General features: G+C 45.4%; 1 protein-coding gene across 1 annotated transcript; it reads right to left on the reverse strand.

Moving 5' to 3' along the window:
* Window positions 1-2,563: 2,563 nt before the first annotated feature.
* LOC307199284 (cathelicidin-4-like) lies at window positions 2,564-14,428 on the reverse strand. Its single transcript, XM_079947093.1, has 4 exons — window positions 14,123-14,428; window positions 6,055-6,162; window positions 4,829-4,915; window positions 2,564-4,364 (listed from the first exon to the last, which is right to left on the reverse strand). Exons 1-4 carry the CDS (start codon window positions 14,309-14,311, stop codon window positions 4,236-4,238), a joined length of 513 nt encoding a protein of 170 aa, XP_079803219.1. The 5' UTR covers window positions 14,312-14,428; the 3' UTR covers window positions 2,564-4,235.
* Window positions 14,429-15,099: the final 671 nt, after the last annotated feature.

The raw sequence follows: 15,099 nt of genomic DNA on the forward strand, positions 1-15,099 counted from the left end.
GTTGGAATCTCCTTCCCTGTAATGGTCAAAGGCCTGGAAACGATGCCTTATGAGGAACGGCTAAGGGAGCTGGGCATGTTTAGCCTGGAGAAGAGGAGGTTAAGGGGTGATATGATAGCCATGTTCAAATATATAAAAGGATGGAGGAGGGAGAAAGGTTGTTTTCTGCTGCTCCAGAGAAGCGGACACGGAGCAATGGTTCCAAACTACAAGAAAGAAGATTCCACCTAAACATTAGGAAGAACTTCCTGACAGTAAGAGCTGTTTGACAGTTTTATAAGATTTCCCACCATGATAACACAAACCACAAAGCAATATGATACACAAAAACAGGAAAAAGAAAAAATAAGAAAGAGGAAAAAGAAAAAAGGGGGGACAATAAACAGATAAACAATAACTTAATTCTTCACAAATCCAACCTTTTAAACATCTTGGTTGACTTCCTCAAATCCCTCCCTTCTGAGTTTCCTTGTAATTAAAAGTAACAGCGTTCCAATATCATTATTAAACTAAAACAATTTCCAATTATAGTCCATCTTATTCACTTTTCTTAACATTCTAAATCCCATTTATTTAATTATTAATTAAATAACTGTTAATAATAATTAAATAATAATTATTATTAATTAATTTCTAATTTTTTATATTACAATATTTATTCAAATAGTCCTTGAATTTCCTCCAGTCCTCTTGAAACGCCTCTTCTTTCTGGTCGCGGATTCTTCCGGTCAGGTCAGCTAGCTCCAAAAAAATACATCATCTTCATCTGCCAATCTTCCACTGTTGGTAGTTCTTGTGTTTTCCAGTTTTTAGCAAGTAATATTTGGGTGGCTGTTGTGGCATACAAAAATAATTTAACATCTTTCTTGGGCTTAACCCAACATTTTATTGTCATGGGGAAATTTTTTTTGCCATAGGTCTTTGGGTCCCGTCGACCGTGTGCATTTTAACCGCAGACTTGCTCATTTTATAACCAGTGCACCTGACGTAGCCAGGCCAATTTTACCCTGCCTCCCTAGTCATGTGGAATTTGTCAAAGTATTTATAGTACTTACAAAACACTTCACAGCAAGAACACCAACCATCTGGTTGTGGGATATTGTTTCACAATGTCAGAGCTGCCTCTAGGTCCCAGCTCACAGAGGACCAACGCTAGACTGTAGTTATGGCCACCCCTGACTCATCTTCTCTCGCTTGTGGTGAATATGTGGTCTCTGATACCTGGGACTCCTCCCCCCCACTACGCTCTGGTGGGGAAGCTGGTCCTGATTTCCAACTGCTGCTCTGGGAGTCCCCGCTGGCCCCTTGTTTCTGGGGTGTCCCCCTTGGGTCCCCCCTTGCCCTGCCCATCGGCGCCCCCTTCTGTGAATCTTCCGATTCGCTGGAGAGGCTAACGGAATCTATCGGGCTGCTGTCATCCTCTCCTACGCTGCCCTCGGATTGCTCCCCCTCGCTCTCCATCTCCTCTCCTCCCTGCGCTCCCGCTGAGTCCCTGACACACAAGCTCTAAAAACATAGTCACCTAAGCAATGACAGATATAACAAAACTGAATATTTTAAATTGTGCAGATGATGAAGTCCATTGTGGCAAGAATCTGTGGGACGGCTGTGTTTGCATTTTGCCACTGAGCAGGTCAATGAAATGTTGGCTTGTTGCCAGACCCAGTTTTGGATCATTACTGACACATAGGGCAATGGTATTATTTCTTATTTCAACTAAGCAAACCACATAACCCTTGGATTAACTATTAACTAATCCTGGCAACGGGTTTGGTGTTGGTTTGCCACAAGGTAGTTGGGGTCATGAAGAGTTGGACACGACTAAACAACTAAACAACAACAACAGTTGCAAAAGGTCCGTATAGTTAAACCTATGGTTTTCCCAGTTGTGATGCATGAAAGTGAGAGCTGGACCATAAAGAAGGCTGATCGCCAAAGAATGGATGTTTTTGAATTATGGTGCTGGAGGAGACTCTTGAGAGTCCCATGGACTGCAAGAAGATCAAACCGATCCATTCTGAAGGAAATCAGCCCTGAGTGCTCACTGGAAGGACAGATCCTGAAGCTGAGGTTCCAAGACTTTGGCCACCTCATGAGAAGAGAAGACTCCCTGGAAAAGACCCTGATGTTGGGAAAGATGGAGGGCACAAGGAGAAGGGGACGACAGAGGACAAGATGGATGGACAGTGTTCTCGAAGCTCCCAGCATGAGTTTGACCAAACTGCGAGAGGCAGTGGAAGACAGGAGGGCCTGGCGTGCTCTGGTCCAGGGGGCCACGAAGAGGCGGACACGAATAAACGACTAAACAGCAACAGTTGCAAAAGGTGTTTTATTATTACTATTCCTTTTTATTGAAGGTTTCCATGAGTGACTATTGCAGATAACCTCTGATGGACCCTGCAAACTTAGTTGTAATAGTCACTCAAAGCAATTTATGGGCAATTTGCGGCAAAACATCATCGGATCTGCCACAGGAGACCACATTAAAATGTAAAATTTGAGGCTTTCTGATGCACGGTTGCAGGTGTTGACGCAGTGTTACAAGACACCAGCGAAACCCAACGTTGTAAAAAGTATTTATTGCACTAAGATTAAAAGCAGGCACTATTTCAGGCCACAACCCATGAGATTCAAGTTAGGAAAACCCTGGTCTATGAAAACCAGAATGACTGTCAAACCCTTTACGGTCGTGTTGGAAAAATGCAACATTTAAAACACACACACACACCTCTCAGTCATATCCTAGAATACTAATAATATTTGGATAGCACAAGTCTACAGTAATATTCCACCAGCCAAATATGTTTAGAAAATCAATGCTTTTTAAAATTTTATTTGATATTTTATTAAAATAATTTCGCTTATTAAAAAAAGCGGTGAAGAGGGGGGGAAAGTGAACGAATATAAAAATAATTAATAATTTCAGTTACGTTTCCACACATTAGTATACAAATGTATAGAGTTGTATTATCCCGATACAATTTCCTCTATCAATAAGCTCGTATATTCTGCATAAAGTCACTCCAAATGTCATTCTATTTATCCAGAGAAAGTCTGCGTCTATAAACGGTCCTTTGTACATTGCTAATAGGTAAAGGTAAAGGGACCCCTGATCATTAGGTCCAGTCATGGCCGACTGTGGGGTTGCAGCGCTCATCTCGCTTTATTGGCCGAGGGAGCCGGCATACAGCTTCCGGGTCATGTGGCCAGCATGACTAAGCCGCTTCTGGCGAACCAGAGCAGCGCACGGAAACGCCATTTACCTTCCCGCCAGAGCGGTACCTATTTATCTACTTGCACTTTGACGTGCTTTCGAACTGCAGGAGCAGGAACCGAGCAATGGGAGCTCACCCCGTTGTGGTGATTCAAAACTAGTAAAAAAAAGGTAAAGGTAAAGGACCCCTGGACATCCAGTCAAAGGCACTCATCTCACTTTTCAGGCTGAGGGAGCTGGTGTTTGTCCAAAGACAGCTTTCCGGGTCATGTGGCCAGCAGGACTAAACTGCTTCTGGGGCAACGGGACACCGTGACGGAAACCAGAGCGGACGGAAACGCCGTTTACCTTCCCGCCGGAGCAGTACCTATTTATCTACTTGCACTTTGTGGTTCCTTCGAACTGCTAGGTTGGCAGGAGCAGGGACCGAGCAACGGGAGCTCACCCCGTCACGGGGATTCAAGCCGCTGACCTTCGGATCGGCAAGTCCTAGGCTCTGTGGTTTAACCCACAGCGCCATCCACGTCCCGCATTCCAAGTATCATTCTCTTTATCCAAAGAAAATCTGCGTCTATAAGCGGTCCGTTTGTATGTTGCTAACAGGCAGCACAGTGGTACCTCGGGTTACAGACGCTTCAGGTTTCAGATTCCGCTAACCCAGAAATATTACCTCAGGTTAAGAACTTTGCTTCAGGATGAGAACAGAAATCATGCTCCGGTGGCGCGGTGGCAGCAGGAGGCCCCATTAGCTAAAGTGGTGCTTCAGGTTAAGAACAGTTTCAGGTTAAGAACGGACCTCTGGAACGAATTAAGTACTTAACCCGAGGTACCACTGCATTTAAAACACAAAGAAACCTCAGCGGCATCCTAGAATAATAATAATATTTGGATAGCATGAGTCTACAGTAATATTCTATGAGCCGAATGAGTTCGGAAAATCAAATGTCCATGGGACCAAAGAGATTTCGGAAAGGTCCCAACTCCAAAAGGGACACTTGGCGGATGAGGGCAAGGGGTGCCTCTACTCTTCTTCAGGGGCTGTCAGAGCTGCAGTAGAAAAGGAAGATGGGAAATACTGCTCCACAAATATTCTGGGCTGGACGGCCTCCATTGCTTGGGGTCTGGCGTTCCTGCTGTTGGGGTTGTTTGCCTGCAAAGGAAGAACGAGAGGAAGAGTCAGTAGAGATCTTCTTCCGCTTCCGTTCGGCGATAAAAAACACAAACAAAACAGGCAGCACAGGGATGCAATCGAAGCATCCAATATGTTCAAACCCTCCAGCAAATAGGGACGTCCTAAGGGAAAGAGGGACAATCCGGGATCAACTCAGAAACTGGGACTGGGCTTCTGTAAATCCCGGACTGTTCCTGGAAAATAGGGGCACTCGGAGGGTCTGTATGTTGTGAACCACCTGGAGATCTTTGGATGAAGGGCAGAAGAAAGAAAGGAAGAAAGAAAGGAAGAAAGAAAGGAAGGAAGAAAGAAAGAAAGGAAGAAAAATTCCAGATGTATGGCAGCCCTAAATTAGCCTTGCACTCAACAACAACAACAAAAAATTAGCCTCACACTCCCAGTAAAACCATTTATGGTCCCAGTTCAGCCGGCAAACAGCTCACCTGCAACGGATGGCAATTCACAGACGTCAGCGGTGAATCTTGCATGAAGTTATGAACTGAGACCTCGGCAGAACAATCTCTGGTGGTCTGGAGAGGAGGGAAATGGGTCAGGATTCTTAGGATTCATCCTGAGCTTCTACTCACAGAGTTAAAAACTGGCAGTGATCTACCCCCTTTTTGGGGGTTCAGGTCAAAGTTCTTGAGATTTTTTTAGGGATGAGGAAAGCCCAGTTTTGGGGGTTCGGGTCAAAGTTTTGAGCTTTTTAGGAAGGAGAAGGCCCATTTTTAGGGGTTCAGGTCAAAGTTCTTGAGCTTTTTTTAGGGGAGCTTTTTTTGGGGGAGACAGTGATCTACTGGTGGTCTTCTGCCACAAACGTCCAGTGATCTACCGGTAGATCACAATCTACCTGTTGGACGTGCCTGTTCTGTGGGATGTGAAACACAAGAGCAGTCAAGTACAACATTCCTAGAGTGAACATGTTTGCACATGGGGAGGGATGTTTGTCCAGCCAGCAGGTAAACTTCCTGTTTCCTTCTGGGCTGGGACAGACTTCCTCTGCATGTGACTAGAGGTGGGTGTGGCCTCACCTGTGCAGGTAACGACAAAAGCATAGGGCAGGGCAGCCATCTCTCTCTCTTTGACTACATGCATCGAAGAAGCAACATCTGCTTAGCCAAAGATGCTCTCTTGATCTCCAGCCAAGAGAGGACAAAGGGACTGTCTTCTTATGAGATAGATTCCAAGTGTATGTTACTTCATTAAGCTAAGTCTGCCTTCTGGGATCTGATTGTGAACAGAATGTGAGTAAACTCTTTTTATACTTTTGCAAAAGACTGTGTCGTCTCTTATATTTTATGAGGGAACAAGGGGAAATACCAGAACAGTTATTATAGAGGCTTTAGTGAGCCTGAGCAAACACAGACGTTGCAAATTTAAAATAAACGGAAATGTTACTCTGCTGATATTGTGGAACTTGTTAACACAAGTTGGATAAGGATATAATCAGACAATATATCCTCTCCTGCATCCCTGAACATTCCCACATGTTCTAGACCAAGGAGGGGGACCCAGAGGAAGAGCTAGCTGTTGGACTCCAACTCCCATCAGCCCTGGCAAATGTGGCCAATAGGGACAATGGGAGTTATAGTTTAGCAACAACAGCAGCATCTGGCGGCAGAACCACATGCACCAGGTATTCGAATCAAAGCCCAACCCTGTCACTCACCCCATTCGGTTTGTATTTGCAGTCTCCAATCCTGTACTTGCCCATTTTCTGACAGAGGGTCTCCTTGATGGTGAAGTCCATGCTGAAGTGAACCCCCCAGTCAAATCTCTATGGAGCAGAATAATAAATAAATAAATAAATAAATAAATAAATAAATAAATAAATAAATTGGAAGCAAGAAGAAATTTCAGCGAAAGAAGAACGGCAGATGAAATTAATGGACTAGGCAGAATTGGGCAAAATGACAGGAAGGATTCGAAACTTGTGGGACCAGAGATTTACAGAAGACTGGAAGAAGTATATGAATTATTTGAAGAGTGACTGTAATCGACAAATTACGCTAGTAGGGCTAGTTTTGTAAGGAGAAATATACGAAGTGTTACAAAGTAGAAAAAAGATAGAGATATTGGTTATGAGTTTGAAATGTAATAGGGAAAATGCATACTGAGAGATTAGATCGGAAAATTTTCAGACAGGATGGATGGAAGTCAAAAAAAATTGAATAAGATGTAAAAGTATGTTTAATTATTGTATAATAATAATAATAATAATAATAATAATAATAATAATAATATTTATACCCTGCCCTCAGGGCAGCTAACACCAAATATATAATACATTAAAAACACAAAATCAAATGATTAGTTTAAAATACAATTCGAACCACATTTAAAATCAAAATAAAATGAAGTGGGAACTCACAAATCATAACAGTAGGGGCAAGGAATTAAAAGTTCACCAGGCTCGGCCACCCATGCTGGTCCCATATGGGCCGATACAAAGACCCAAGGAGGCCACTTACATACAGGGTCCCATAGAAAGAAGGCGGTCAGACTGAACCCTGACCAAAGGCCAGGCAGAACAGCTCCGTCTTGCAGGCCCTGCGGAAAGATGTCAAATCCCGCAGGGCCCTGGTGTCTTGCGACAGAGCGTTCCACCAGATTGGGGGCCCCCAATAATATATTTGAGGAGGCTGGCCTCCCCCCAAAGTTGATGGCCATTGTCATTCAAGGAGTGTGTGCATGCCACGTCATGTGATCGATTATGCAGGGTGAGGCTTACCTGACCCCCTCCCCCAATATTTTATTCAAGTTGGCATCCCTGGGTGAGAGGAACCAGCTGGGGGACCCCCAAGGGAAGAAGGTGTGACGTTAACATATGAGAGTGCTGGAGGTGAAATAGTTAAACAGGTTACCCAATCAGGACCCAGGGGGTGGAGTCAGAGGGACTATAAAACCAGCTCTGGAAGGAGTTTGTTGGGAGTTGGGTGGTTGGTTGGAGTGGGAGTGAATTGGGATAGAGCCTGTGGGTAGGTTGAGTTATATACAATATACAATATCTTTATTGTCATCGTCCCATGCAGAACAATGAAACTGAAAAACTACAAAAAAAATCAAAAACCCCATTTTAAAATACACTATACTATAGAGACCCCTTATGCTGCGTTTAGAACCAGAATTGCATTTGTGTAGAAACTGTTTCTCAGGCGGCTAGTCCTAGTCTTTATAACCCTGTACCTTCTTCCAGAAGTCAGAAGCTGAAAGAGATCATTTCCGGGGTGTGCACTATCCTGCACTATCTCTGCAGCTTTCTTATGGCACCTGGAAGCGTAGATTTGATCCAAGGTGGGAAGAGTGCACCCAGTTATTCTCTCCGCAGTCTTTACAACCCTGGACAGCATTGTTTTTCCCCTGACCGTGCAGCTCCCAAACCACACACACAGACCATAAGTTAATACACCCTCCACAGTGCAATGGTAAAATGCCACAAACAAGTCCTTTGAGAGATTGTTTTTCCGGAGGATTCTCAGAAAATATAACCTCTGCTGTGCTCTCTTCATTAGGTCTTTGCTGTTTTCTCCCCAGGTTAGGTCATCTCTCAACTCCATTCCCAGAAATCGAAACACTGAGACCTGTTCCACGCACTTCCCCCCAATAATGAGTGGCTGAATATTCAATTTACATTTCCTAAAGTCCACAATGATCTCTTTTGTTTTCTTTAAGTTAAGGGGTAAGTTGTTTTTCCTGCGCCACTCCCCCAACTGCTCAACTTCCTTCCTATAGGCCACCTCCCCCTCTCCAGCCGTGATTAAACCAACCACCCTTGTATCATCTACAAACTTAATGATAAAAACAAAAAATTCCTTCCAGTAGCACCTTAAAGACCAACTAAGTTAGTTCTAGGTATGAGCTTTCGTGTGCATGCACACTTCTTCAGTGTGTATCTGAAGAAGTGTGCATGCACACGAAAGCTCATACCTAGAACTAACTTAGTTGGTCTTTAAGGTGCTACTGGAAGGAATTTTTTGTTTTGACTATGGCAGACCAACATGGCTACCTATCTGTAACTGAAACTTAATGATTTTATTACTGGGGTATTTGGGGGCACAGTCAGATATATAGAGCGTATATAAAAGCAGGCTCAACACGCACTCCTGTGGCATCCCCGTATTCGTGATGAGATCCGCAGAGACGTGGGAACCCAACCTGACCCTTTGGGAACGGTTTGATAGAAAATCTAATATCTACCTGCACAAACATGGTGGAAGTCCCAGGTCTAATAATTTGGGCACCAATCTATGCGGAAGAATAGTATTAAATGCAGAACTAAAGTCTACAAATAACAGTCTTGCGTAGTTCCCTTGCTTCTCCAAGTGAGTCAGAACAGCATGTAAAGCCATTGCCACAGCATCCTCTGTGGATCTCTTTGCCTTGAACACAAACTGGTAAGGGTCAAGTCCCACTGGCAGACAAGATAAGAGGCGCTTCCTCGCCAGTTTTCCGAAACATTTCATTATAATGGGTGTCAACGCCACAGGGCGAGAATCATTCAGACTGTTAGTGTAGAGAAATAAGCTGAGTCAGGAACAGTTAGGAGCTAGGAAGATGAGTAAATATCTGAGAGGTGGTTTAGTGAGTGAGAGCAGGTAGCGGAAGTTATAGGTCTGGATAGGCACCCCATGATTGTAATTGACCGATACCGTTTAGGAAACCACACGCTTGTTAAACTGCAATAAATAAACAGAAGTTTATGTTCCAGTTTAAACCCTGACTGGACACAGTATTGTCCCAGGTAGGGCCTGGGTGGTGGTGGCGAGATATAAAGTGGTGGCACAGGGATCAATAGACGGTGAAATGTCCGGGGACCCTGTATGATCACCACAGAAGGCTCAGAGCCCGGGCAGTGGTGGTGCAACGACGACGAGGGGTCAGAGGGAGGAGGAGGAGAGGGGTGGGGAGAGGAGATGTAGGAAGCTGAAGAGGGAGCCGGCTTTAGTGAGGAGGAAGAGTGTGTGGCAGTTGTTGTTGTTTAGTCGTTTAGTCGTGTCCAACTCTTCGTGACCCCCTGGACCAGAGCACGCCAGGCACTCCTGTCTTCCACTGCCTCCCGCAGTTTGGTCAAACTCGTGTTTGTAGCTTCGAGAACACTATCCAACCATCTCGTCCTCTGTCGTCCCCTTCTCCTTGTGCCCTCCATCTTTCCCAGCATCAGGGTCTTTTCCAGGGAGTCTTCTCTTCTCCTGAGGTGGCCAAAGTCTTGGAGCTTCAGCTTCAGGATCTGTCCTTCCAGTGAACACTCAGAGCTGATTTCCTTCAGAATGGATAGGCTGGATCTTCTTGCAGTCCATGGGACTCTTAAGAGTCTCCTCCAGCACCAGAATTCAAAAGCATCCATTCTTCGTCAATCAGCCTTCTTTATGGTTCAGCTCTCACTTCCATACATCACTACCATACATCTCTGTGGCAGAGAGCAGTGCAAAGGCTGAGGCAGAAGAGGAGTCTGGCTGGTGAAGAAGCAAGCGTGTCTCTCTGTCCTGCTGCGACTAATTCCCCTCCTCCTTGGCCTCCCAGAACCAGGAGAGGCATGAAGAGGAAGATGCAAAGACAAGCATGCCGGAAAAGTCTCAGATTGCTTGCAAAAGACCCGGGAAAGGAGAAGACTTAGGCAGCAGTGGAAAGGCAGAGACTTTCTGTCTCCACAACTGCCTCATAGGGGCAAGACCTGCTGATGAAAATTTGCTGTGCTCATGAGTGATAGGAATTTTGAGGTCTTCGATATATGTTAAATATTCATAAGTGTACCAACCAAGCATGTACATAGATCAGGACAGGAAGACCGACCTGGAACCATTTTTGATTCCCAAACTGACCAAATGTTTTATCTGCGAGGTCAAAGGAAAATGGAAAAGCCTTCCCACTGTCTTTTTCTTCACAAATCCTGTCTTAAGGGTATGTCTGTGTTGGAATAGGGTGAGCCTGTGACCTGACTCAGGAACTAAGTATTTATCATTACTAAGTATTTATCTAAGTATTTGACCAAATACTAAGTATTTGACCAAACTGCGGGAGCAGTGGCATAGCGTGGGGGGTGCAGGGGGGCCGGCCGCACCGGGCGCAACATCTGGGGAGGGGCACACTCGCACTCGCAGCTCTCTGCCCCTACCTGGCTCACTCACTCTCTCTCACTGCTGTGCGAATCCGATCCGAGCCGCCGGGTCGCCGCCTACTGTGGAGGGGGGGGGTGCCAGGCGTGCGGGTTAGGGGGCGCAAATTACTTGCCTTGCCCCGGGTGCTGACAACCCACGCTAGGCCACTGTGCGGGAGGCAGTGGAAGACAGGAGTGCCTGGCGTGCTCTGGTCCATGGGGTCACGAAGAGTCAGACACGACTAAACGACTAAACAACGACGACAACAACAAGTATTTATCATTACAAAAGACTGGCCAGGCTCCCCAGGGTATCCGATCAAGTAAGCAGGCAAGCCAATCAAGTGACCATCAAACAGGTAACCTGTCAGATGAGATAAACAAGTCACTCAGATTTCTGTTTTAGACCGCCTTTTCTGTGATGTAGGTATGATGTATCTGGGGGGTGGTCTTAGGTTACACCCCTTCTGTGGTGTATGTATGATGTATGGAGGGGTGGTCTTGAGCTTGAGGGCAGGTAATTTAAAATGTCTAAATAAGGCCTTGCGCACCATTGTTCTGGGTTCCTTCTCCCTCCTGCATTGTGGTGAGTGAGGACCCTGTTGCAACAGATCAATAAGATCAGGCTTACTAGCTGCTTTGCTTCTCAATATTCTCTGGTTGGCCTCTGTTATTTTCTCCTACCAATAGGGAACCTGTGTAAGGACTGTATATGGGCTCTTGGATACCCCATAAGGGAAAAGGGCAGATTTTGTTTACAACATTAGGCCCGGCACTCCTGAGCAGATCCTGATTCTTCTAACAAAGAGTTAACTCCACTTTCTGTGTGTGATTTATTGCTGGCTCGCTCTTGACAGAGAGGCAGGTCTCTACCTTCAAGGAGCTTGCAATCTACAGTCTTTCCTTCTACCTTTTTGGAGGGATGCAGGAAAAGTTCAGAAGCATTTCCTTGTTGATGCATAAGATGAACAAGAAAAGGAATTCTTCCCTCATTTGGGCCCCAGGCAGTCATCCTCCATAATCTCCCCGTGTTTGGCAATAGGGAATGAGCGAGCCAGTGAGTCGCTGGAGCGCCAGGGAAATGGTTGCATTTTTGATCAAAGCAGCATAAACAAAGCGTTAACAGGAATTCAGTTGCTGCTCTTCGTGTGGAGTTACAGAGAGTTTAACGGGGGCTGTTTAAAAGAGAAGGCAGGAAAAAGATATGCGGCGATGTGAACACTTAACAGATTTATCGGGGCCTCATAGGATTAGAAAATCTGTTTGAATTTAAAGGTATGTTCAGATTAGTGGTTTAAAATGCAATGAGGTCATTGCCCCTTTCCTCTGCATTTTAAACCATTAATGTGCATTAGCTTTTTGGTTCCTGTCCTTAACCCCCCCCCCCCTTCAACCCTTCCCCTGAACTCCTATTTCTTTTTTAAAAAAAATTCTTGTGACATAATCAGGAGTTCCTGCATCCCAGGGGGTTGGACCAGATGGCTGCCAGGGTCCCTTCTCTTCTCCAATTCTAGGATTCTATAATGACCATTACTAACAACCCAAAGTTGTAGTAGCAGGACATTACGGCACGCCAGATGCAAAGCAAACGAAGAGTAAGTAATAAGAGGAAGAAATTGTGACACACCAAAATAAATCAAGGCATCCATATTCCCCGAGCTGGCATGGATGGTGACGTGGAACAGAGGAAATAAAATCCCTCCAGTTGACATAAAAGCTTTTTCGACCCTCCATCCCTCTGGAAACACACTGTTTATGTGTTACTGTTTCCGCAACAGCCAAAGTCTACAAGTTCTTATAGCACAAAGACAAAGGTATACCCCCCCCCCACCAGTTTTTCCCTTGCTGGGATCCTAACATCCATGTCAAAAGTTCTTTAGAAAGACAAGCTTGCATGTTGTCCTTGCGCTTTCTGTTGTAAAGACAGGAAATTGCTTTACAAAATATGCTTTGTTGGGAGAGATTTGCACTGAAGTGACGATGAAATTTCAGGATTATTATTATTATTGCAAAAAATGGATAACTGAAATTAAGACTGGAAGCATGAGAAACAGAGGAAATGTGCAACTAAGGAAAGACTGGCACTAAAGTGCTGAATTTTCATCTGGAGCACTGAAGGTATGACTGGAAAGATGAGCATGGGAAGAACTATGGAGAAAGAACTGGAAATTTACGGCCTGTGAAGTATTGAGGGAAAATCTAAACAAGATGTTTTATAGCTGGTACTTAAAAAGGTAAAGGTAAAGGTACCCCTGCCCGTACGGGCCAGTCTTGACAGACTCTGGGGTTGTGCGCCCATCTCACTTAAGAGGTCAGGGGCCAGCGCTGTCCGGAGACACTTCCGGGTCACGTGGCCAGCGTGACATCGCTGCTCTGGCGAGCCAGAGCCGCACACGGAAACGCCGTTTACCTTCCCGCTGGTAAGCGGTCCCTATTTATCTACTTGCACCCGGCGGTGCTTTCGAACTGCTAGGTTGGCAGGCGCTGGGACCGAGCAGCGGGAGCGCACCCCGCCGCAGGGATTCGAACCGCCGACCTTTCGATCGGCAAGTCCTAGGCGCTGAGGCTTTAACCCACAGCGCCACCTGCGTCCCAGCTGGTACTTAACACCTACCAAAATAGCTAAAATGTATAAGACAAAAACAAATCTGTGCTGGAGGTGTGGTAAAACAGAGGGGACACTTACACATGTTTGGTGGACCTGTGAAAAAATCAAAAGCTTCTGGAATATAGTATATGATGAGCTTAAAAAAATGTTTAAGTATAACTTTTTGAAAAATACAGAAGCTTTTCTACTAGTGATAACGGACACAGGTATAGCAAGAGAAAATCAGAAAATATTCCTCTATGCCACAGGAGCGGCAAGGATCCTAATTGCTAAAAACTGGAAAAAAAGAAATTGTGCCAACAAAAAAGGAATGGCAAGACAAACTGTTAGAGTATATTGAACTGGCTCAATTAGCAGAGGCAATTAGCAGAGGCAATTAGAGATCACAACAATACTTCACAAAACAGTGCCCTAAAATACATACCTGGACTTGTTTCGATTAATGTCTGCAGGAGACTTTGTGGATATTTAAGTTATAATTAGAAAAATCTTAATAATTATTCATAAAGGAAACAGCTTATAAGAAGTAAATAAGGTGGCCAGATACAGGATAAAGGAAGTCTTTTATTTGGTTGTTTGTATTGTTGTATGTTATGATTATTGTATTTCTGTATTGGAGGGGTGGGGGGTTTATGTTATGTTGTAAATAAAATTCCCAATACAAATTACCGTATTTTTTGCTCTATAAGACGCACCAGACCACAAGACGCACCTAGCCTTTGCAGGAGGAAAACAAGAAAAAAAAAATTCTGAATCTCAGAAGCCAGAACAGCAAGAGGGATCGCTGCGCAGTGAAAGCAGCAATCCCTCTTGCTGTTCTGGCTGATGCGATAGCTGCGCAGCCTGCATTTGCTCCGTAAGACGCACACACATTTCCCCTTTTAGGTGGGAAAAAGTGAGTCTTATAGAGCAAAAAATATGGCATTTTTTTAAAAAAAAATGAAAGATGAGCAATGGAAATAAACTGAAAGTGACAGATCTGCCCATCCCTGAACAGAAGAACGTTTCAGGGAATCGAACCCCTGCCATACTTACTGTTTTGCGTGTGCTCCTGATCTTCCACAGCCTGAAAACGGCTTGCCCGCCCGATTCCTGGTTGTATTCTTCGACGGCCATCCTGGCTACGTTTCGGGGGAGCAGCGCCGGAGGGGATTCTGAGCCCGGGAGTGTTGTTGCGGAGACTCCCAGGGCCCCCAAAATCGTCCCTACCAGGAGGAGCTCCATAGCTGATCCTCTTTCCTGCCTGAGCAAGAGAATTCTGCCCCCCTGCTCTCTAGTCTCGGGACAGAGATAAAAGCCCCAGATAAAAAGCCAAACTGCGGGAGGACGTGAACTTGCTCAATCAACTTGGCAGAAAACTCCAGCCACCCACATCCTCCTAAAACCTAAACAGTGAATCCACTTGGGAACGTGGCCTCGCTAAGCTAGGATAACATGCAAGGCTTTCGGTTTCTATAGGAGCAGATACAAGACAAAGCAGGGAGACAGCTTCCTTCTGCTCTTCGAGCCAATTTCTTGGAAAGGAATCTTTACCCAGCTGGATAAACATGGTACCCCCAAATTAATAAGGATATAGGGTACCGCTTGCAGGGAATCTGTTCCCTTCCTCGCTCAGCGAGGAAGATCCAATGTTGCAAAATCCAACACAAAGCAGTGGAGCTTGGGGTGGAGCTCAGAGCTGGTGTCCAGGGCCCCACAGTTTGGTAAAGGTAAAGGTAAAGGGACCCCTGAACATTAGGTCCAGTCGTGGCCGACTCTGGGGTTGTGGCGCTCATCTCGCTTTACTGGCTGAGGGAGCCGGCATACAGCTTCCGGGTCATGTGGCCAGCATGACTAAGCCGCTTCTGGCGAACCAGAGCAGCGCACGGAAACGCCGTTTACCTTCCCGCCGGAGTGGTACCTATTGATCTACTTGCACTTTGATGTGCTTTCGAACTGCTAGGTGGGCAGGAGCAGGGACTGAGCAACGGGAGCTCACCCCGTCGTGGGGATTCGAACCGCCAACCGTCTGA

This window comes from Podarcis cretensis (genome assembly GCF_951804945.1).
Source record: "Podarcis cretensis genome assembly, chromosome: 12".
In the NCBI taxonomy this organism is placed as follows: Eukaryota; Metazoa; Chordata; class Lepidosauria; order Squamata; family Lacertidae; genus Podarcis; species Podarcis cretensis.

Coding starts and splice junctions, on each gene's coding strand:
- LOC307199284 (XM_079947093.1), bottom strand. CDS start 14,311: ATGGAGCTCCTCCTGGTAGGGACGATTTTGGGGGCCCTGGGAGTCTCC. Junction 6,163..14,122: donor TCAGGAGCACACGCAAAACA/GTAAGTATGGCA, acceptor TCTGCTCCATAG/AGATTTGACTGGGGGGTTCA. Junction 4,365..4,828: donor TGAATTGCCATCCGTTGCAG/GTGAGCTGTTTG, acceptor CTTCCTTTGCAG/GCAAACAACCCCAACAGCAG.